At 39.5% G+C, this 24,870-nt stretch overlaps 2 protein-coding genes across 3 annotated transcripts; both read left to right on the top strand.

Annotated features, from left to right (window-relative positions):
- Window positions 1-647: 647 nt before the first annotated feature.
- LOC144534454 (E3 ubiquitin-protein ligase TRIM39-like) lies at window positions 648-9,272 on the top strand. Its single transcript, XM_078276387.1, has 8 exons — window positions 648-901; window positions 2,080-2,680; window positions 3,663-3,758; window positions 5,614-5,847; window positions 6,121-6,268; window positions 6,407-6,433; window positions 7,255-7,430; window positions 7,551-9,272. The coding sequence occupies exons 2-8, from the start codon at window positions 2,093-2,095 to the stop codon at window positions 7,914-7,916; spliced, it is 1,635 nt and encodes a 544-aa protein (XP_078132513.1). The 5' UTR covers window positions 648-901; window positions 2,080-2,092; the 3' UTR covers window positions 7,917-9,272.
- A 3,038-nt stretch (window positions 9,273-12,310) lies between these two features.
- vbp1 (von Hippel-Lindau binding protein 1) lies at window positions 12,311-21,280 on the top strand. 2 transcript variants are annotated; one of them, XR_013503535.1, is made up of 7 exons: window positions 12,311-12,420; window positions 15,511-15,635; window positions 16,373-16,439; window positions 17,835-17,933; window positions 18,211-18,349; window positions 19,237-20,187; window positions 20,549-21,280. XR_013503535.1 is itself a non-coding variant. In XM_078276269.1 (6 exons), the coding sequence occupies exons 1-6, from the start codon at window positions 12,340-12,342 to the stop codon at window positions 19,311-19,313; spliced, it is 588 nt and encodes a 195-aa protein (XP_078132395.1). In that variant the 5' UTR covers window positions 12,311-12,339; the 3' UTR covers window positions 19,314-21,280. The 2 variants fall into 2 exon arrangements, 1 of the variants encoding a protein (XP_078132395.1); XM_078276269.1 differs by having other exon boundaries at window positions 19,237-21,280.
- The last annotated feature ends 3,590 nt before the right edge of the window (window positions 21,281-24,870 follow it).

The raw sequence follows: 24,870 nt of genomic DNA, 5'->3' as shown, positions 1-24,870 counted from the left end.
AGGACATTACCCCAAAGGTAAACCAATTTCTACCTTAGGTGCAGTGCGATTCATTTAGAAATGTACATGTAGAAAGATATTTGGTGGTTAATGTGGCAGTAAAGTGTACACAATCTGTAGTTAAATGTGTATTGTCAGCAGCTACTAAAGTCACTTAAAGCACATGTTTGTACTTTATGAGCTTGTTAAAGGTCCCATCACACACCTGTCAATGACCTCTTATCTGTAAATGAGCCACCAATTTAAGACTACTGGTCTGGTTCCAGGTATTATCTGACTAGCAAACTGGGTGTATAACTACTCATGCTATTCAAAAGATCACATTAACTTCTGCGGGAAAAGGCCTTTACTGTGCCCTAATGTGTTCTTCCTTATTTTTCAATAGGAAGTATTTATAATGTTCTTTTCTGAAACCAAACACGTCACTATAATGATTACTATCATTAGATTTGTAACACAATGCAGAGCTGCAGCAATCCTGATGTCAGGTGGAGGCGTCAACAGTATATTTTAGGTGAGTCATAAGTGGAAAATGTTAACCATTGGACTCAAACACAACACCCATGAGGCAAACATGCTCCTTCCCTGTGTGAGAGCTATGCTGTTACATATTTCCATGATCATATATGCACACACACACGCACACAAATGTCACAGAAACAGTAACTAATAGTAGGTTGTGCCGTAAAGGCCGCAATTTTAGGATCAGGTAGTTGCAGTAAAGTAGACAGACAGAGAAACCAGTGCTTTGTTCAGAAAAGGGAGTGTTCGGGCTAATGAATAACTACCCTAACAGCTATCCCATAATGTATTCATACTTTTTTTTATACAGCAGAACAGTCCCCTGCTCTGCCATCACCGAGCACAGACGTGTGTGACTGCCCAGCAAAGAGAAGTAGCTGTAAGTATGAGAAATAGTCAGCTAAAAACAAGATCTGTTTTGTTGTGAAACAGACTGAGCATGTGAATTAAAGTGATGTAAATTAGTTTAAATAGCTAACACAAGAAGGGGAACAGAACCTTTTTGTTTTTAGTAAACTGTTAGATATCTGACAAATATTCAAATATATGTTCATGATTGATGGAATACAGGGTACATACGGCTGTATATAAATATTACTGTGTGGTCTAAAGGAATTTTAAAGTTGTGGTTTTATTATGTGCTGGAGAACTTCTCTTATTCTCTATCTAAATGTTAAAATGACCTTAAGATATGTAAAAAATAATACGTTCTGGTAATTATTGGATTGAATAATGAGCTGAGCTCCAGGTAGTGTAGGTTTGATGACTGAGATCTGTCTATAAGCCTTACTCTGTTTGTTTGTGTGTTAGTGAGTTTTAGAAGTGCTGGTAGGCGAATTTTGAGAGACTTTCAGACAGAGCCAGGTTAGCTGTTTCCCCTTGATTCCAGTCATTATGTTAAGCTAAGCTAACCAGCTGCTAGGTGTATAGCTTCATATTGAGCGGACAGTTATGGGAGTGAAATCTTCTCATTTAACTCTCAGCAAAAAAGCGACTAAGCCTATTTCCTATTTAAAACGTCAAACTTTCTGAGTCCAAATCCAGATCTTTATTGTCTCATCTTATTGATTACTTCAATGCAATCATCATAATCAAAATTATATTATTATAATTAATCAAGTTTTTTTAATTGGTAATAGAGTGTTGGTACACTGGTGTAATAATGTTTTCTATGGGAAGTGAGGGTGTGGTGGTGAGTGGTGTGTGTGTGTGTGTGTGTGTGTGTGTGTGTGTGTGTGTGTGTGTGTGTGTGTGTGTGTGTGTGTGTGTGTGTGTGTGTGTGTGTTTAGCAGAGAAAACAAGGCCCAATACATCAAGCACACCCAACAGTGCAGGGTGTATAAGTCCTGAGTTTCAAGACGTGCACAGTTACGCATATTTACACAGTTACAGCATTAGATAATAAATAAAAGTTTAAAGTTAAAACTTTTAATTCATTATGGAAGTTCAGCACTCTTTCGACTAGCCTAACTGTTCTTTTGTGTTTGTTCTGTGGATATAAAACATTGCATGTACTATCAAAGATCATCCTGAGCAACTGATCACCTCTTTTTTTAGTGTTCTGCAGACAATGGCTTCCCCCGGCCACATGTTACCAGAAAAACAATTACAGTGCACCATCTGTCAGCAAGTGTTCACTGACCCTGTCACCACTCCCTGTGGACACAACTTCTGCCAGGCCTGCATCCAGAATGTGTGGGACGACAGTGAGGTCTGCCAGTGCCCTGCCTGCAACAGAACATTCACCTCCCTGCCTGAAATAAGCATCAACACAGCCTTCAAAGAGCTGGCAGACACATTTCGAAATATTATAGCCTGTTCGTCGGCTTCACAGCTGTGCACAGCCAAACCAGGTGAGGTGGTGTGTGACGTCTGCGCTGCAACCTCCCTTCAGGTGAAGGCCCTGAAGTCCTGCCTGATGTGTCTGACCTCGTACTGTGAAGCCCACCTGGAGCCTCACCAGGGAGTCGCCACCTTGAAGATCCACAAGCTGATCAAGCCGGTGAACAACCTGCAGGAAAGGATGTGTGGAAAGCACGAGAGGCTGCTGGAGATGTTCTGCAGGGATGAACAGAAGTGTGTGTGCCAGTTCTGCACCGAGACCGAGCACAAAGATCACCATGCTGTTACGATAGCGGACGAAAGCAGAGACAGGAAGGTGTAGAGAGTATACTCTGCTTTAGGGATGTAGGCAATATGGGTTTGTGAAGATCAAAATGAATGCGTGATAATAGTTATTATTAACGCTTTAAAGCCTTACACATGCTCACTCTGCAAATGTCGGTCTTACTATCCAAAGATTACAATTTCTTTAAACAGCTAGGACTAAGACATTATACCAAGTGCAAGCAGTTTGACATCGATCAGCCATTCAAAAGACTGTATTATTGGAAATCGTTAATGTATAATTAGGCTACATAGAGTGTAAAAGTGAATGTTTAACAAACACTGCGTCAACAGGGGTTCATGACAGATAAAGTGCCTTCGTTATACATGCATTTCTCTGTGTTAACTTTTATATTTACAGCAGTCTTTGGGGTTGTTTTATTAAAGATCCTTGGCTGCTTAAAAACGAAGGCAAGCATGCTGCATACAATTTTGTCTCAAGGATTAGGCTCTTGGGGGGGTAATGGGCCTGCATGTGTATTTAACTGCAGGGAGGTGCAACTGAGGTACACTGTAGATTTAAATTTACATTAAAAAACATCCAAAACTAGAAGGGCATTCCGACCAAAGCCATAATGTTAATGCAGTGTGAAATTTCCCAGTCGGGAAATCATTTTTCATATTATTCTGACACCACATGAATGCAGCACAAATGTCTGACAATGTAAACGGAAGTGAAACATAATTTGTTCATAATGGTTTAATGGGTTCTGGGAAAAAAACATAACCTCCTTGGTATAGGTAATAACCCAAATAACAATGATGTTACCAAGATAGAGACAAGAGTTTTCATCTTGAAATAGTCAGCCTATAACCTCTATCTTTGGTGGTTGACAATGACATCCTGAATATTGTTCATGTTTTGCAGGTACATGTAGGCTACTGTATGTCTAATAGACTTATTTGCTAGTAGTGCTAGTGAGAAAGTTACAATCTGCCAACTGAGGATTTTAATTTCCGTTCTGCCTGTTTAGGTCCAAATGAAGAAGACTGAGGCAGATTTTCAGCAGATGATCCAGGAACGACTGGAGAAAGTGGAGGAGATCAAAAGATGTCTGAAGCTCAGCAATGTGAGTCCTAACGAGTTTCTGCAGGTTTTACCAAGTCTAATTCAAGACTTTTTAAGACCTTTTTAAGACCACAATGAATGAAATTTAAGACCTATATATCGCTACGTAAAAAAAAAAAATGTCAGAGTGCGGAAACAATGTCTAAAACAATTCCCAGATTTCCTCATTGGCATTATAGGACTGGTGTCTAGATTGGCTGTAATATAAGTTGCATATTGGTCTAATTTGTAGTCATAATACAGCAAATTATAACTGGACTAGCGACAGAAAGAACTACAACACCACAGAACAAAAAGAGAACATTGTAAAGCGCTGTGGGAACATTTCAATGAGTATTAGAGGTAGGGAAATTAAGACCTGTTAAATATTATTTAAGACCTACCACAGAATACTTAAGTGAATTTTGATTTTGAAATTTTAGACTTTTTTAGACTTTTTAGTATGCTAACGTTAGATTGTAATGGACCAAAACAGCACTTTCTACCATCAAAAATCACAGATAAAAGCTTCTGAACCAAATACTACCTGATCGGACATGTTTGCAATAATGTGACTCAAAACTGAGGAGAATTTAACAACATTGGCAACCAAGATGACATATTTTAGTGCTGTTAGCCATGTAGCTACATGCGACAATGCCAATGGCCATATTATGCTCATTTTCAGGTTCATAATTGTAATTTGAGATTGTATTAGAATAGGTTTACATGGTTTAATTTTCAAAAAACACTATATTTTTGTTGTACTGCACATTGCTGCAGCTCCTCTTTTCACCCTGTGTTCAGGTTTCTGTTTTAGCTACAGAGTGAGACCTCTCACTGCTGTAACATCTTTGTTGGCAGTCGCACATGCGCAGTAGCTAGGTAAGATCACATCATCTAGCTAGTTGTTTGTTTCTACAACTTCAGTAGTACAAGGCAGGATTAGCCAGGAGACTTCTTCTAAACGAGGGCACACTTCCAACTTTGCGTGGAATACCTGCAGAATAGGGACATGTAAGTAGTACTTTTGTAGATTATGGTGAACTAGTGTGTGTTGTAGCAGTGTTTTGCCCAAAGAGTATAGACGTAACAAGAGGCGAAACTCAATTGAACGTTGTGTTGCGTTCAGCCCGAGATGGCGGAGCTGCACTCAATAGAACATTCCATTGCAAGCTGCAGCTCGGTCATGGGTGAGTTTGTTGCAATGGAACGTTCTATTGAGTGCAGCTCCGCCATCTTGGACTGAACGCAACACAATGTTCTATTGAGTTTCGCCTCTTGTTACTTCTATGCTCTTTGTTTTGCCATTCAGAACGTGCTAGCATGCTATGGTTAGCCACCTCGTTTCAGCTAGTGACGTAAAAAGCCCTGTCGATTTTGAACAGCTCACCCAGAGACTGAAGGCAGGACACATTCAGAAACCCATATCTCACTCAAAACAGCATGGATGTTTTTTTTCCACATTTGTATGCGTGTGGAAGCACCAGAGAAAAAAAATAACTAACTAAATCCCAGAAAAAGTGATTTTTTCATAATATGGGCACTTTAAAAAAACAAACAAAAAAACACTCCAGTCCTGCCTGGCTAGAGCAGATGACCAATCATAGAAGGCCGGCTTGGAGTTGCATAATACTTAGCCAAGAGTAGAAAAAACTGTTGAAACCGGAGCGTTCAGTTGGAAATCTGAAAGTTTTAGCTCACAGGGATTTCTCTTAAATACGTTCACTATTTGACATTTTGGCCACTTTTAACACAAACATCCAACAATATAACATTGTCGATACGACGTAAAATACGGAAAAGCATAATATGTTCACTTTAAATCTGACATTCATTTTACATAGCAATTTTCAATTCTCTTTATCCATGTCCAGACGAGTGCAGAGGAGGAGATGAAGGACAGTGACCGTCTCTTCACGTCTCTGATTCACTCCATAGAGGAGAGACAAACAGAAGCCAACATGGAGATCAAGGAGATGCAGAAAGCAGCAGAGAGGAGAGCAGAGGAGCTCGTCGACCAGCTGCAACAAGAAATCACTGAACTGCAGAGGAGAAACGCTGAGCTGGAGGAGCTGAGTGAATCTGAGGACCATCTGCACGTTGTAAAGGTCACAATCACCCTTAAACTGTGGTTTAAGAAAGATTTAAAGGAAAAAAGATTTTTAAAAGATTTCTGAAGGAAACACTGACATTTTGAATGTTATGTTATAGGCAGAAAGTAGATCCTTTTGGCTTTTTTAGTACAGAAATATTGGAAGTGTAGTACCTTAGTGTTTGACTAAGAATGAGTCAAACTCTGCAGGTCGACACTTTAAACCAATGCTCTAATCACATTAAGGCGGTAACATTCAAATTCTATGTTTACTGTTTCCCTCTGGTAGAGGTCGCCCTCTCTCATGTCTACTCCACCCACCAAAGAGTGGATGGAGATCGGCGTCCACCCTGAACTCTGTGTGGGGACGGTGAGGGGAGCGCTGTCTAAACTGGACAACACCCTGAAGACTGAACTGGACGGTCTGAAGAAGGAAGGTAAAGTGAAATAATTACAAGTACTACCAATTTGTACTGCCTCGTAACTTATGACACTTTTTAATTTAACCTTCTCTAAAGTTGTTATCTAAACTGTGTCATTGAAACTGTCAAAACTGATTTTCATTTTCTTAATAGAGATGAAGAAGATGCAGAAATATGCAGGTAAGACCTCACTCAGCATAATTATGTGGTTTCAGTGTGTGAAATGTTTTTTTGTTTTTTTTGCATGTTGGATTGGAATATAGTTAAAATAATATGGTAGGATTTGAAACGTTTGGATTTTGCTGCCCACTCGTGGTTATGTCACTAGAAAACACCTGACAGTGATGAGATAATTGGACTGAAAGCAACACACTGACTGCACCAATTTTCACCAAGAATTTCCCATTGTTCTACAAACAAAAACTTATGGCAGCAGAACATTTTGAAAGATACATATGCATAATGGCTTTGAATTCACTAATTTATTTATTTTTTATTATACTTTTTTATTTGGGCAGCAGTCTGTTATAATTTGATTTAAGTAGTAGTGGTTGTACATATTTCTGTTGATCATTTTTTACAAACTACAAAATAAGTTTATCTCTTAGGGATGTAATGTCAGGACAGGAAGTCAGTTCTATTTGGCTGCTCATCAGACCCAGAAATGAACATTATATCAGTGAAATGTGCACATCAATGGAACACCCAAAATAGATTTGCATTTAAACATTTTCCAGCCACCACAACACGTGTCACATTTGTTTAGAAACTGTAGTAAACTAGAGAGGAATTGCATACTGGGTGTCGAGATGAATCTCTTCCGAACACGGTTTATTTATGATTAAACTCTGTACCATTGTTTACAGGAAGGCTGAGCAGTAACTGAACTAGTGATCTGTACAGAAGTAGCACAAGTAGTAGCAGTACAAGTGCACGTAAATGTGGTGGTATTTGTAGAAAATTCTGTATTAATTTAACTTCTCTCCATCTCATCTCCCCAGTTGACGTGGTTTTAGACCCGGACACCGCCCATCCAAACATCGTCCTGTCAGCTGACGGAAAGCAGGCGGGCCGCGGCGAGCTGCTGCACATTGTTCCTGACAACCCCCAGCGCTTTGACCCCGTCATCTGCGTTCTAGGCAAGAGAGGCTTCCTGTCGGGAAGGTTCTACTTCCAGGTCAGCGTCTTGTTTGCTGAAGGATCCAGTGTAGAATGGGGTTTAGAATCAACTTAAAAGTGTTTTGGAAATCTTCCTATACTGTAGTTTTTATGTTCAATGTTTCATATTCTTTTGCAGGTTGCAGTGGGTTCAAAGACCTTCTGGGACCTGGGTGTGGTCAAAGAGTCTGTAAACAGGAAGGGGATGATCACCTCCAAGCCGGAGAACGGCTTTTGGACGGTGCGGCTGAGGAGCGGGGAAGAGTATCGCGCTTTGGACTCCCCCTCAGTCCTTCTGTCCCTCAAAGAGAAGCCGCAGATTGTCGGAGTGTTTACGGATTACGAGCAGGGGACCGTGTCGTTCTTTGACGTGGAGGCCAGGTCTCCCATCTACACCTTCACTGGGTGCTTGTTCTCGGGGAGGATCTTCCCCTTCTTCAGCCCGGGTGTTTTTGATGAAGGGAAGAATACAGCACCATTGGTTATCAAAGCTGTTAATCATTAGCCTGGGAAAACTCTGACGAACTTCCGGCAAATTTGAGATTTGCTCTGCCAGTCAGTCTGGCCAAGAGCCCATTCAAGCCCATTTCTAAGTTTTCCATATCGAGGCACCAATCATAACCGTTGAGGCGGGCTTTACACGATGACGATAGCGCAGCGAGGGCAAGCAGCTTTTTGTTTACAATCAACATGATCGCCACCGAAGCGCAGTAACCTGTTGATGCCGCTGTCGCTGCTACGTCACCTGGATCGTTGGTCTGATTGGTTGAGCAGCGTCCGTTGGTGATGCCCCTTTGGAAATTGGCTTGAATGAAGCTTGCCCAGACCCACTCTCAGTTGCAACTGAGAAGTGTCTGGTGTCAACCAGGCTAGTTAATCATGAGAATTGAGGATGATTTGACTTTGACTGCGATAGTTGCAAGAAAGATTTTGACTTATAGAACTAATTCAGTATTTAAAAGTAAAGTTTCTATAGTGCATACACTAGCATTTCTTAAAGATTGTAATCCCCCACATCCTCAATACAAGGAATGTTTTACCTTTCAGCCATTATAAGAGAATTATTACAGTTGCATGCACAAAACTGAATTCAGAGAAACAAAGACTGGACTGCTAAAGTATATCAGCCGATCCATTATGGTTCAGCAACCAACCCTGATCTGTGAAAGTATAAAAGCTACTACAGGTCAGGGTTTGGTAATGAGTGAATCACGCTGCTCACACCAGGACCACATTACACACTCACAGACAAAATCTTAAAGCCTCTGCCCTTTGATGAAGCACAGCCAAACACAATCAGAACGCTGAAACACCAGCAGCTGCTTAAATAAATCAAAACTTCTGAAGTATTTCACATTAGAAAGTAGGTTCAATAGTCCTGATAATAATATCTTTAATTGTAATATGTTTTACAGGGTTATTTGTATTATTATGCATTGTTCAAAGGCTCAGTATGAATGTATTTTGTAGGAGACAGGAATTGCTCTAAAATAAAACCAAAATATGGAATTACTACAAAAATGAATTGCTAGTGTGTTAATATATTTTTTTTATTTAAGGACACCTTTCGGCCCCAACCCCACCTCATGCCACCATGTAGATCCTAATGCCAAAAAGGAATCATCAAACTTATGCAAAATTATACCTGACATGTTTATGGTTGTGTTGTGCTATGGACTCTACATGCTTAGCATAGCATTGTATTGGAATTGCAGACTTTTAACAGAATTTTACATTAACATTAGGCTGGTGCTAATTAATGATGGTAAAATAAATGTTCCAAGAATAATGCCTTGACTAGCATGTTTCAATCAGTGGTTCTACGGTGATTTGTTTTTTGAAATAAAGAAACTTGTTTCAATCTTGGCCCAGATACCTTTTCTGTTTTGCAAAACCTTTGCATCAGCCCCAACAGAGCGTCCCTGTTTCCATGTGCTTTGCATTTTTAGAGAACATATTCTAAACCAAGCACGGAGGATAAAGAAGGAAGCATTCAGCCCCGAAACTATTAACAGTGCACTACTCTACTGTGTCTGTGCAGCTCACGTTTGCTTGAAGCTGCATTCATGGTTGTTGTTTTTTTACCACTTGGGATGCAGCATTTTTTAAAGTTTAATGGCTAATGTCTTAGCCAGCTGTTGCCTATTTACACATCCAGCACATATGGAGCAATATTAGCATTCATTGAGAGTCACATTTCTGGCCACCTGCTAGATGTAGTTTTACATGACATGTCAATGTCCAGTAAGTAGATGGATAGGAAGATTTACTTAGAAATAAAACAGACAGGTCTCCTGTTTTGAATATATAAGTTGTGTTGCTTTTAAAAAATACAAGAAACAAGAGAAGACTACTCCCAGGTTCTCTTGTTTGAGATCGTCTGCCTTCTCCATCACAGGTACGTTTTATCATCACTACAAATATATGATGATCATATTAACGATGGGTTCAATTGCTTCTTTTTTTTCCTAAATTGGTCTTCAGAATCAGAATACTTTATTGATCCCCTCAGGGAAATTGTTCAGTTGCAGTTGCTCACAGTCAAATTCAAGGTAAAAAGTAAGAGTAAGAAAAGAGAGAGTCAATAAGTGTACAAAGTAACATCAAGTAACTATAGTGCAAGAAATAAAACCGTTAGGTAGAAGTAAAGTGAGGTTAGGTTAAAAAGTAATTAAAAGATTATGTTGCTAAAACAATGGATTGTACAAATGCTATTGTAGTGCAGTGTGACCATTAATAAAGTACAGTGTACAAATGTAAGTAGTAGTAGTAAATAAATAACAGATAGTGCACATGTAAATGTGTAAAATGTGAATAATTGTTGTACATAATTGCCCAAGAATATTGAGATTGAGATGTGATATGGAAATATGTGTTGAGTGAGTCCAGTTTTTGACACTCCAAGTGTGTAACACTCAGAGGGAGGAGTTGTATAGTTTGATGGCCAGAGGCAGGAACAACCTCCTGTTGTGCTCTGTGGTGCATCGTGGGTGTCTGAGTCTGTGACTGAAGGTGGTCCTCAGACTGACCAGTGTGTTGTGGAGTCTTGAAGATATTCTAGAATTTTCTTCATATCTTTTTTTTCCTTATAGAAATCACAGACCATGGAGAGGGGAATGTTTGGCATTTTGGTACTCTCAGGTGAGAGAGTGAATGAATATCTTGCAGTAATGATTATGAACAGCCTTCTCAATCCTTACTACAGTAAGCTGTCTGGTGAAGAGTGCATTTCAGATGACTATGCAAATAAACTATAAGCTCTAAAGACTTAACTTTTACATTGTCCACAGGCAGTGGTTACCCAAGTACTGTACTAAAGTCCCATTTTTGATTAATATAGTTTATATAATTAATATAGTTTTTTTTTGCTACTTATATATATTATATATATATATGTATAATAATTATTCATCACTACATCTCAGAGACAAATATTGTAATTTTGTCTTCACTACATTTATTTGACAGCTCTAGTTACTTTTCAGATTCAGATTTTACATTAAAGTGCTTCAACAGGTGCAACGAAGATACCTGTGGAAACAACGGGGGTATTCATCAAATTGGAAGGTTTCTGAAAAGCTTTGCAAAACCTAGTGTGAAAAATACTACATATACTACACAACATATGTGGAGTTTTCACATCATTGTTTCTGTAATTTGATGGTAATGTATTTTTCTTTTTTTTAAATCTGCATGTATTAATTATTTTTATTTGGATTTTTGGTAACAGAATAACACTTATGATAATTAGAGCTTTTTTGGTCTGGAATTGCACTGGTTAGTAGTTAGATTACTGGTATGATTTATGATAATCAATACAATCTGTGGTGTAGACATTGTCCAGGATATTGTTTCCTCGTGTTGGAAAGTTGATGTGTCCGTGGAGTTGTGGAAACACGCGCTCTTGGGATTTGCATGGTTGAAATCCCCAGCCAGGATGAGGAAGGCATCTGTGTGGGCTGTCTGCTGGTCACTGATGTGCTGATGGAGTTCATACAGTGCCTCGCTCCTGTTGTTGTTGGAGCCAGGGTGGATGTATATTGCTACCATCAATATGGCACTGAATTCCCTCGGCAGGTAGAATGGCCGGCATTAGTTCATAGTTCATTATGATCTGCATGCATTTAATTACCTGTAGATGGATCATAGGCAAGACCGATGTTTGTAAGCACTTCATTGTAAATCAAAGTTTTCTGTATTGAAGGGTCCATGGGCCCCACCGTATTCTGCCATGAATGCCACCTGGGTTTTCTCTGTATAAAATGAAACAAAAACATTCTCATGACATATTTTTGTCAAAGCTTTTCAATTCTATTCATCTCCTGGATTGATTCAAAAAACATGCATTGCTTTAAGATCAGCTTAGACTGGACTGGTCTGGCTGCTTCGCGGGGGTTTTGTTTTTTAAAAGAGCGCTGTTAACATCCATAAGCGTAATATACGGGGGGATGTGGGGTTAAAAAAACCCCTAATAATCAAAACTCATATCAGAAACATTGGATATAATAGGAAAACACTGACAGGGAACATTTTACTGCACTATGAATATACTTTATACTAGCCTACTAAATTTACATTTAGCTGATACATAGGCCTACTGTACATTTGCTAATGTGAAGTTTAGAAATCAAGACTTTTACTGTGGAGTATTTCCACAGTGTGGAGTCAATAGGCTACTTTTATGAGGGGCAGTTCAGTAAAGGGTCTTCTTCCACCACTGCAACTGTAGTAGGCTACTGGTGTAGCCAGTACAGTGTACTGAGTACACTGTATATCTATGGGTAACTGTAGCACCAGCAGCAAATGCAGCCTGTGGCCACTAGAGGCAGCCGAGCATCCACGCTGCTCCTGATACGGTGGACGCACAGACTTGTACGTAAGCAGAGACGGTTTTGACGTAAGGAAGGAAGGAGTAGCCTCTCTCCAAGATGGCGGCGACCATAGACAACAGCAATGCCGTTCAGGCGACAAAGAGAAAGCACCTCGGAATCCCCGAAGCCGTGTTTGTGGTGCGTAAAGGCTGACATTCCTCCATTTTACTACATGTCTTCAATGGTGTTAGGCCGTTGTAAACACACTTTTATATGTGTAGCCGATGTGTGGGCGCGTCTGTCATGCTGGCTACGAGCTAGCTAGTTAGCCGGAGAGCTAGCTAGCTAATCCTGCTGTGTGTGCAGGCTGGGCGGCTCCTCACCTCCATCTATGGACATCATAGTGTCTGTGTGCTAGCTGCTTCTTTATTTTCACTGTACCTCGTTTCCTCTTTAGGCTTTACATTATTTAAGTTAGCTACACGTTAGCCTGGTAACCTGCTTTGCTAATAAATATCTTGCTAAAAATAGCGATAGCTGCCTCCAACCTTTCCCATTCATTGTAAGGTAATATTAATACTGCTTTACTACGATCCTTTACTGCTGTAGCTAAAAGTACTGACACACTGTTAAAATACCCCACTACAAGTTAAAGTCCTGCAGTGAAAACTGTACATCAGGGGACTACCGTAAGTGGGTGTAAATCATCCAAAATACACATTTAGGTGTTTATTTTACTTTAGTTTTTCTATTTGCGACTGTGACGTTAGATTCCTCCCAAATTCACCAAAGGTAAGCAATAGGTAATGCCACATTTAAACATAACATTTCAGAAAACTCACAAAATAATGTTCTTCATCTAGCTACGTAATGAACTGGGGACGTTTCATGGTGACATGTTAGCTAAAATGTTGTACCCTATTCACCTGTAGTGTCTCTATTATTGCCAGTGTTGGGCAAGTTACTGGAAATTAGTACTTCTTTTAAAAGTAATTGAATTACTTTACCAGTTACTGTATATCAAAAGTAATTAGTTACTAGGGAAAGTAGCTGTTAAGTTACTTTTATGTCTGCTTTTTAAATGTAAATACTGAACAGTCAAACACAATAAACATAATTTTTAGACCTATTTATTGTAATCAACAGAGCAACAGGCCTTCAAATCAAGCAGTAGTACAGAAGTCCCTTTTAATATTTGAAACGAAAGAACAGCTCTCTCAGTCATTTAACAGTGTTTTTTTTATCATATTAGGCCCAATGAAATCAAAGTGATTGGCCTACAGAATACCTAGCAATCAATGTATTCAGCTCTGCCTGGCTTATCGGCTGCACTGCAGTCCGTGTAAAATCTAGCTTTGGTTGTTTGCATGGAGTGGTGCCTTCAGCATCCGTAAGGCTGGGGTCTTTCGCTACTAGCTTTGTCGAAGCATGTTGCTTCAACAGGTGCTTCGTAAGATTTGAATTGCTACTCTTAGATGTGGATAGGTTCTTTACACCTGCACGTAATTGACAACTCACCACTACATTTTTGTCTTTAATTTTGACGAGCGAAAAGTAATGTCTGTCATATACGGTAGTTAGAATGCGCCTGCGCATATACTGTGACATATACGGTAGCTCCCAAAACGTGTGTCACTGCTCACTTGTTACTTGCATCGGGAGTTCAGAGTAAAGAAGACTAAATGATAAACTGCCTCCTTCGTTATCATTTTACAATGTCCATACTTCCAGGAGAGAAAGCTCATTCTATCCGCACTCATTCTATCCGCACTATCGGCCATGCTGTGGTTTAATGCTCATTGTTCGATTGGTGTATTATTGCGCCACTATAAGGTCCTGCGATGTTAGATCAGAAGCAGCTAAAGTAGGCCTATCTGTCTTCTTGTCTGAAAGCGTTCACAAGCGTTCTTTTTTTTTTCACAAAAGAGAGTAACGTGAGTAACAAACTCATTTAAATATCAGTAATTGTAATTGCGTTACTTGATGGAAAAAAAAATATTTAGTTACATGTTCGTTACTGCTAAAAGTAGTGGAATTACAGTAATGCGTTACTTTGTAGCGTGTTACTCCCGACACTGATTATTGCTGCATTAACGTATGTTGCATTTTACTGCTGCAGATGTTTACGGTTGTACTAATTTCACCTCCTTTATATACTGTTGGGTAGTTTTAATCTACAGCAATCATATTTTATAAGATTATCATATGTATGTAGCGTTGCTGTCCTATAAAAGCTTTTCATGTCATCAGAAAAACAGCCCTGTTTTAAGCTTTGTGGCGATGCATTTCTTTCAGCTGATCTAAGAGGCTTTTTAAAGGTCTCATGGCATGAAAATGTCACTTTATGAGTTTTTTTATTAATATGAGTTCCCCCAGCCTGCCTATGGTCCCCCAGTGGCTAGAAATGGCGATAGATGTAAACCAAGCTCTGGGTATCCTGCTCTGCCTAAAATGAAAGCTCAGATGGGCCAATCTGGAATCTTCCCTATATGACGTCATAAGGGGAAAGGTTACCTCCCCTTTCTCTGCTTTGCCCACCCAGAGAATTTGGCCCACCCATGAGAAAGAGAGAGACATCATGGCTTGAACACAAGCGAAGCATGGCAGTTGGTCAACACCACACCCCCACCCTCCACCTCGCCCTTTCTCCTCCTCAATAGCATTTAAAGCTACAGACGCAGAAATGGCACATCCTAAGTAAAGCTCATTGTGGGACTGGCTCTAGTGGCTGTAATTCTGCACCACGGCTGAATTTCGGGAAAGAGACTTCAGATACAGTATTAGGGGACCACTAAGGTCTATATAAAAGAGACTTCAGATACAGTATTAGGGGACCACTAAGGCATATATAAAAGCATCCAAAAAGCAGCATGTCAGAGGACCTTTAAATACTTTATTTAGCTTAAGAAGTATGATAATTTTCATAACTCAAAGGAACACTTCATCCTTCAGTTTATCAGGAACATGTACATTCAAAATAACTACGCTCATTAGTTCTTTTCTTAAGTAGTCCTACGTTTTTGAGGATTGTAGAGTCAGGACAATACATTGGCTGGGCCCATATTATTTGCAGATATTCGCATATAGACATTATTTTGTATTGGAAATTTATCGGCTGATGAATCGCTAGAGATTGCAGTAAGGGAATGTCAAGATATGTTGAGGTCATTTTAAGAGTGTTATGTTAGATGTTTGTTGAATTATTGTTATTGAATTGACTCAAATATCATTCCGGCTAGAATGTCTTGGCTTGACTGCGTGCCCTTTCTCCTCTGCTGAATTTTACAGGAGGATGTTGACTCTTTTATGAAGCAGCCGGGGAATGAGACGGCAGATTCAGCACTGAGGAAGCTGGACGAACAGTACCAGAAATATAAATACATGGAGCTCAACCTGTCTCAGAAGAAGCTCAGGTAACACAAAAGAGAAAAAGACACGTAGTCTACTCGCATATAATAAATTGACACTGGAGTTTGTCTTTGTGAAACTAGACCGTTTGCTTTCCTATTTTTTCATGTGCTGCCAGTACTGCTCAATAACCTGTAATGTGTAATGAGAAGATAGAAGACTGACTAGTACTTAATATGAATGTAAGCAGATGTTTTTGCTTACCAGTGAAAGGGGAATAGCCTTCATGCTGTCAAAAGAAAAGACTCACTGGGTTTTCACATAATATTCCGGAAATGCAACAAAGACATTTGTTCTTTATGATCTAGAAATACCTACACCTGGACTGTGAAGTAATAGGGATTGTTGGTGTTTTAATTGTATCATATAGAGTATAAAAGATTGACTAGGCTTGAATAGAAAATGTCTGTTTTGTCTAAATATATTGTTTTTACAAAAGACTGGTGATCCACCCCCCCCCCATGCAATATGCTTACTGTATGTACTAACTCTATGTATAATTATTTAACATCACTGAATTTGTGCATTGTTCTCTCATGAAGAAAATGTATTATCATTATTTGTTATAATTCTACTTATTTATCATGTTTATATCTCTTATGCCACTTTTGAATTTTAGAAAATTCCTTGGTATACACACTCCTGTAATAACATCCACATTTGCATTTGGCTGTGTAACATGAATGTAATAACTTAATGCATGCCGTACTTACTTTTACATTTTACTTCTCTTGTTATGTAGGTTGAAAAGCCAGATCCCACAAATCACACAGACGCTAGAAATCCTGCGACACATGCAGAAGAAGAAGGTGTGTATCGTCGTCTTTGTGAACTAATGTGGAAATTCTCTTTTACACCTCTTCTTAAAACTCATTTTTATTTTATGGCCTTATTTAAATTGTTGACACCAATGCATGCAGCTTATTGGGTCATTAAATCTACCTTACACTGCATTTTAATGAGAGTTTGAGATTTGGACACTAGGGCAAAAACATCAATCACAATATTTTTGTATATCAATGCATATTGATAAATGTCACAATATAGATTAAGTCAATATTTCTGATGATGTTAAATATTTACTTAAGCTTCCTTAAAATCCTTAGTAGTTGGTTCTAAATGTTTGAAATAAAAATATGTATAGGCTGCAAACAATGAATAAGTCAATTATTTATTATTATTACAAAAATAACCAAATCTAAGATCTTATCGTATAAATCCTTAAAAACCAAAAGACAACAATTCTTTATGTTCAAGGGTCTTTATTAGCCGACACGTCCATCGATCTGAGCAGTGTGTTAGAAAATACAAAACATAGGTGAGTGTGATGGAAAAATGAATGATGGACGCCTGCTGACCAGAGGCCTGTACTACGAATCAAGATCAACATGCCCTGGATTTATTTCAGTTACTCGGCTTCACCTAACCTAACAACCGTGGTCCCGCATAAGCTGTGTCACGACGCTGGTTAACAACTAGTTCAGTCAACCCAGGGTTTCCGAATCCAGCTACGCACGTGTTCACATAAAAGAGGCGGTGTTTGCACAGCACGACCAATCGCAAACATCTACCAGAGCCGCATATTTTACATAGGAAGAGCAAACTATAATTCTACATAAATATGAAGAACACAGACACGGTTTTGCCATAGACAGTAAAACGTAATACAGTCGCTGTTTCTAAAACAGGAAGGAAAGCTGGCAAAAAAATAGCCCACGCTGTAGATGCGTAAATCACAACGCTTATTAATGTCACTTCCCCATCAGTCAGCACCAAGATCTGACCATAATTACACTTGTCCTTTCCGTAAACTGCCGTTGCTTTAGCCTTTTATTTCAGTCGCAACCCTGGCAGTGGGAAGCGATCGTGAGAGCAAATAAAAAAACAGAATTCAAATGTTTTAACTTTTCTGAGCACACCTCTCTCTCTCCGCACCGAGCTCCGCCTGATCTTCTAAGAACGGTGACGCCGTTATCAACCGAGTATTGATTGTCAGTAGGGGGTGCTTTTACACCGGTTGATCTCTGATCTCCAACATAACCTGCTACCGACCAGGTTAGGCGTTCAGCATAAGTTACCACGGTAACAAGTGATCCACCGTCGTGATACAGAAAACCCTGGGTTGAACCTGGAGTTACCTCGTTAACGCCAAATCTTGCTTCGTAGTACAGGCCTCTGTTGACCTTAACGTTTTGTTTCCCCAGGAGACCACAGCGCCCATGGAGACGCACTTCCTGTTGGCTGACAATGTTTACTGCAAGGCCTCAGTGCCACCCACCGACAAAGTCTGCCTATGGTTAGGGGTAAGTAGAGCTCCGATTTAAAGTCAGTTTTATTTCACTGGTATGTAGGCATCGCAAAACCATGTCTGAGAGCAGTTTTCCAGAGACAACAAAATGGTTATAAGTGCAAGACCAGCATGATATATTTGGGCAGAAGTTATAAAGTTCTACTTCACTTCAGAAAGGGAAAAGGTAAACTTAAGAATGATGAAGGAAGGATCGGTGCTCAGGAGAGGTTAAGGTCTATGAGTCGGTGAAGGCTATAACTTGAGTCCTCTCTGCATCTCATCCAAAAAAGGCTAACGTCATGTTAGAGTACGACATTGATGATGCCCAGACTCTCCTAGAGAAGAACCTATCCACGGCATCTCGTAACCTAGAGACACTCGAGGATGATCTGGATTTCCTGCGAGACCAGTTCACTACCACCGAAGTCAGTATCCTTCCACTATGTGGTCCACTCAGGTTGGGCATTGTGCTCAGTCAAAGTTCTGTGGAGCTGTCGTTGCAGTTTTGTGTAGCACAAGCTCATGATTTATTCATTGTTCATTGATGGTGCTGAATCACTCTGAAGCCATTGTGTTGAAAATGAGGACATCTGCTGGCCAAACCCACGGTATTGCATCTGCACAGATGGATTAAATCTGAGACGGTTAAGAGGTCTTACTACTTTCATTATTATTAATTAGTTCCAAAAAAAAGCAAGTACATCTCGCATTCAAAACGAGCACAACACCTCTCTGATATGTAGGGCTGGGTATCGTTCAAAGAATGATTAACAAAAATAAATTACAACATTACACATTATGGCACACATCTTTTTATTTTTTTTTTTTTTTTTTTCAGCTACTACTTCGTGAGCCCCGTCTCTGTGCAGTAATGTTGAGTTTTGCCTGCGCGTCTCTACTATGTGTAATGTTATGACAGCCAATCACCAGCATTATTAGATCCTGGTAGAAGCACGCTGCATTCGTATTGGCTCACTGACACTGATAAGATTTACTCCTTAGGTATTGAAATGACGAGGCATTTTTTGATATTCGATACTAAGGAGGCAATTCAGTCGCTGCCTGAAAAATATTGAATTCGGTACCCAGCCCTGCTGATGTGAGAGGCCTCATTTGGGGGGGGGGGCGGGTCGCGTAATTTTTGGTGTGGTGAAGCGGGGCATGGAAACATCACAGGTTTGTTCTCTTGTCATACCTACCTACTACATGTGCACACCTCCAGCTCTAGTACACTGTAAAATAAACATCGGTTTTTAATATGACAGATCCTGCGGTCGCACTGCTGCTGCTGTTTCTTAACTCACTGCTCCCCTCAGACATGGCACGAGTCTACAACTGGGACGTGAAGAGAAGGAGCAAAGAAAACCTCCTGAAATCAGCAGACAAGTCTTAATATCGACAGGACAGCGTCCATGTCCCCCTTCTGCTAACTATCTTCTCCTTTAGTCAATAAACCCCCCCGCCCCCTTCCCCTTCCCCCAATTCATGTGTATGTTCACCCCAAGGCTCGGCAGATAAGAGGGCATGCTTGAAATATTTTTAAAAGTTGTAGTGTGCTTGATTTAAGTCATTGTGATTATTATATCAAGCACACTTTATAACTTTATTTTGACTATGCCCTCTATTAAGTCAGGCTCAAACCTCTACCACTACTGTTTTCTGTTGATTTGTTACTTTTAAAGTATTTTTTCAAGTAAAAACTAACAAAAAAAACAAAGGCAACCAGGCACTTTTTGTATTCTTTTTAACGATTTAAGTAGGTTCCTGTTATCTTTGGCAGATTTATGCAGAATGAGGGTTCCTTGTGTCATCTTTTCTTTCCCTGCATTTTTCCCTCCTTACTGACCTGCACTTCCTAAACCTGCAACAGCATTCACATATGGGACTTTTTTACTTGAGTTGTTAGTTCTTGAAACACGTCCAGTTGCCATTATACTCCGTAGAATCAGACTTGTAGGATCACAAAGATCACAATAGAAGAACAATACAGAATACAACTTTTTCTGTCTTGTGGCTCCGGTTTTTACTTCAGAGGAATCAACTCCACACCTGCTGCTGCTCCTCTGTCCCTCGACTTTTCCACATCAAACCATCTCTTCTTCGTCCTTCTCCTCCTCCTCTCCTCTTAGCCGCTGTTCTGTCTGTATTTATTTGTCTCTCACTGTATTCATTAAACAATGAATGAAGTAAAAGAAGAACATTTGGGCAAAGAGACGAGACCTTGACCTGCTCTGTGTGTTTATTCTTCTGAGGAGAAGACCTAACAGGTTAGAAACAGTGTTAGAAGTCAAGTATCTGCTGTTAAGAATAAATAGTACATACAGTAACTGCAGTTGAAGGTGGACAGCATGGAGGGCCACAAGTGTCATGCAAATAAGTATCAAGCATCAATTGGAAATAAAAACAGGAATTAATATAAGGTTTTACAAATGAATGAATGAGTTTCGCCATAAATTGAATAAATTCCTAAAATTATTTGTAATTTATGTTTTATTTGACCTGTAATTTATGGATTTACAATCATTTGTATAAACTTATATTCATTTCTTGTATATACATTTTTATTGACATCAATTCATGATTTCTAATTATTTGTTTATTTGACACGTTTTTTTCCTTTTTATATAGTTAAACGATTGTCTTACTCTCGGTTCATCCCTCCTGTTCTTCCTCCTGGAGCTTTGTCTGCAACGTGTCCCTCTCCACCTGAAAAGCCCCCAATTTCCCTTCATCCATCTTGTCCTCTTCCAGCTCTAAACTTTGGATAAGAAACCTAAATCAGCATGCTGTTAGAGGAAACATTGTAAGGCAATTTAGCTGAAAGTATTTGTGCGGAAAGCTTCTAGTGTCCTCGGTGCTCCCACCCAGTGGTAATGTGTGAAACTACAGTACAACAAACAACATTAAAAAAAGCCTTTTGGCATGGTGTGTACCTGGGACACCTGTGTCTACTCCTTCAGGCTGAGTTGCCTGCTTTTCCCGGTTAAAAGTGCATACGTGCTGAGTTTGTAGAGGCTGTGGAATCTCTGATGTCAAGGGAATTCGAAATGTTTTAAGAACCACCTCGTAATGTTTTAAGAACCACCTATGAGGTACTTTTACATCTTGAGCAACAAGATGCGTACTTCTCAGCTTGCCCCATTGGCTCAACTCCAAACAATAATACACAGATTCAGAATCTGGTGCAGAACCTTTTTGATACTGATTTTTGTTGCCTTCAGGTGCTGTCTGAAATATTACACTTAACATTAATATAGGCTACACAAAGTATGTTAGATAGGCCTGTATCTGTTTTCCTTCTGTTAAATGTTTATTTGTCAAGCTTTTTTTTAATACATTAAACAAAATCTGTTGAATTATGACCAAGGAACTCACTTCCGTTGAAAGAAACCGTTTTGAAGCCTTTGAGTGGGTTTTTAGATATTATGAAATTATTTATTTGGATTGGGGCACAGTACTATAATTATATATTGATCATTTCTATTTGATATTTAAAACATTTTTATTAACAGAAAATCAGAATCACAAACAGAAAGCAAAAGGTGGAACATATAAACATGTCGCACGCTTGTATTTTTTTTAAATTTTTTTTTTTACAAATGTCAATTTAATCTTGAACAACACTTAATTCTTAACACGAGTTGTTAAACTGCTTAAAATTGTATAGTGTCCACAAAGGCTGCCACTATCTTAAATAATATATCTTAGTATAATAATAATAGATTGCAGATGCATAGATGCAGCCTTATACACTTCTGATGTGGCTGCACACAATTCAATTTTATGTATTTTTACAATTATATTTTATTATTAAATCATAAGTTATCGCAGGACCCTTTTTATATAGAGCAGGTCTATTCAACACTATAACTTACAAAATTCCCCCATGGGCAAGCACTTGGTACGATGACGGCGAGGAACAACATCCTTTCAACTGATAGAAACCTCCAACAGAGCCTGGCTCTAGGCGACCTGCCATCTGCCTTGACCGGTCAGGGTGAGAGAGAGAGACCACCTGGAGCTGCTGGTGTGCTGCTTTATGCGATGAGTGTGATTAAAAATATGGCAGCAAGGAAACCTGCAGATATAAATAGCCAGGACCTGAAGCAGATCTTTCCACAAACTGCGGGAGGAAGCCTTCATTGCAAGCCGAGCAAAAACAGCTTAATGTGGGCCTGCAAAGACTGGACGATGGCTGCATCCACAACTAGATCCTGTAATATTATTGCAGACTCCAGCAGCCTCTTACCACAGAACTTCTTTGCACACTTTCTCGGTGATCTTGAAATCCAGGCAGAAGCCTTCAGAGACAGCCAGTTCCTCCATCGTCTGGTGTACCAGTCTCTTTGTGTGGGAGACCCACTCCTCCTGGCTGTGATTCTGGTTAAGCGTGACACTTGGTCATCACGCTCACCGTTAGCAGGGTGACAAACATCTGCAGATCATCCACAAACATTTAGTAATACTATTCTGAGGTTTTCCCCCACCATCCTTTGTCTCAAATATACTTCACAGATACCAGGCTAAGGTGAAAAAAAACAACCAACTTGTGCATAAAATAGCATTGCCGATATGTTTATTTTTCCAGCACATTTTATTTATTTTTTAGTACATTTCAATTTGCTGAGAGATAACTAGAGCAAAGGAAGAGGGGCTGTCCGATTTAACCGAGCAGGATTAAGGACAGTGATATACTGTATTGTCTGTACAGCTCGGAGGGTTATTAAGAAGTGAAACCTTATTTTTGTTGCACCACGGCAGCTCCTGTGAGAAGGATTACACTGTTGTCACTGATGCATGCTTTCAATGGCAGGGCTGACACATTAACATATCGCCAAACTTCAGTCAGCTGGTTTTCCCTCCGTCCCCTATAAACAGTGTCTGTGTGCCAAGTCAAAGAAAAGGATAATTTAGAAAGTGAGGTGTAGCATGTGCACTTTGTTTGAAATATTCAAACATAATTTATTGTGTTGCCACAAAATGAATTACCTTTACCCGTTCCATTATCAGCTTATTAGAATTACATTTATTTTGGCAGGTAGACAAGCTCATTAGCCACAGCCAGAAATTTCACCAAAATATGGAGATTCATTTCACATCCGCCATCCCCTGGAAATGCATTTCCTTTAACAACGGGGACATTATTTGTGGAAAAAAGTTGCAAAAGAATGATGAGGCTTAAAGGAATTTGACAGATAAACATTTGGAGAAATATGCTTATTATTATTATTTGCCTTCTTGGCAAGTTCGATGAATAAATTGACACCACTCTCATATCGTTTTGGTAAATATGACACTATAACCAGCAGTCTGTTAGATTATCTTAGCATAAAAACTTCTTTTTTTCAAAGCCATGAGCAGTTACTTCCTGGAGTCTTAAATAGTGAGCTTTAGAGGTGCTGGTAGGCAGATTTTATTATCTTTAGACCCCAGGCTAGCTGTTTTCATTCTTTATGCTAAGCTAAGTGAACTGGCCGCTAGCTTTAGCTTCATATTTATCGTAAAGATTAGCCCCAGTTTATGCCTGTTATGTATACATGAAATGTAATGATAATACATGAGAGGCACAAACTGGCGCTAGTATATAATATGAAGCTACAGCTCGCACCTGGTTAAACCAAAATGTCTCATTTTAACATTCTGTTTTTGTACGGATTTAACAAACGACATATGCGCGAAGTACAGATATAAGGTTTGTATGGATCTTTTGATCTGACTCTTTGCAGGAAAGCAAATAATTGTGTTTTAATACTTCGAACATACATTTGTAACACAATTACAACAGAACCCTATTTTCAGCTTGTGCCAGGGTGCAGTTTTGTTGATAGTGACGTCTTTACTGACAGTTGAAGTGAGTTCAGCAGTCCTATGTATTCTGTGTTTGAAAGCAATCATGAATGCTGCCAAGGATCCTGGCAGAGATCGGTGCACAGTGCCAGTAAATCGCCTTGCACCTTTCTCTGGAAACCATCCAAAAAATAGATTGCTTCGCTGTCAAACATGAAACTGCTTTCCATCATATGAGTGCCTCCCTTGAACGTGCCCTTCCTTAATCCCTTCATGAGTCCTGTGGTGGCTTTTGTCAGGAACTCTGAATTTTCACATCTTTTGATTGCAGCCTCAGAACAATAAAAGACTGAAGCGGTTCGAGACAAACTTGACGGAGTTGACTGCCACGTTGGCCCAAAAAAATGCTACCTTCAAGTTCAGTAATGTTATGTGACTTACTGAAAGGACACTAACTTGCTTTACTCACAGACTGCAGTGTCAGTTGAGGTGAAAAACATTAACAGCCACGTGCAGACAGTTGGCAGCTGGTTGGGCTTCTGGGAAAGAATAGGCCTCTCAAATGAAAGACGTTTTTAGGGTTTAATTGCTGGCTGCTTATTTCTCGCACTGATCGAATTGTGTTTTACTGGAATCCCTTGATGGTAGCTTCAGGATTAGACCTTACGTGGCTATTTTACTCTTAAAAAAGGATGTCAGTGACAGTGTTTTGGTTTTGCTGTATTCAGTCAATATGACACATTTTTGACAGTTTTCAACACCAAATATATGTTGCTTATTCTCAACAGTCAACATTTAGCATGCCTGCCTCGAGCAGATGACATAAAAAAAAATCCGGCACGAGTTGACGTTAGCTTGAGCTGAGAGTACAAAAAACAGTTGGAAGCGAAGCGTTCGGAGCGGTCTGAAATCTGAGGTTTTTGCTCACAGGGATTACTTTTACATACGTTTACCGCATTATTTGAAGCTTTGGCCACGTTCAATATGAACATCCGACTTTGTAACAGTGTAGATATTACAGAAAATAAGGAAAAGCATAATAGGTCTCCTTTAACAAACAAACATCAGAGTGTTAATCTTCTCATAACCATAAGCATATTTTTGGGCACTTCAGATCTGCCTACTCCATGACGCTGACGTTTCGGTAGAAAGCACTGGTCATG

Source organism: Sander vitreus, chromosome 19 (assembly GCF_031162955.1).
Source record: "Sander vitreus isolate 19-12246 chromosome 19, sanVit1, whole genome shotgun sequence".
Taxonomy (NCBI): domain Eukaryota; kingdom Metazoa; phylum Chordata; class Actinopteri; order Perciformes; family Percidae; genus Sander; species Sander vitreus.
Note: the sequence above shows the minus strand (reverse complement) of the source record. Positions and strands in the feature narration are given on the sequence as shown.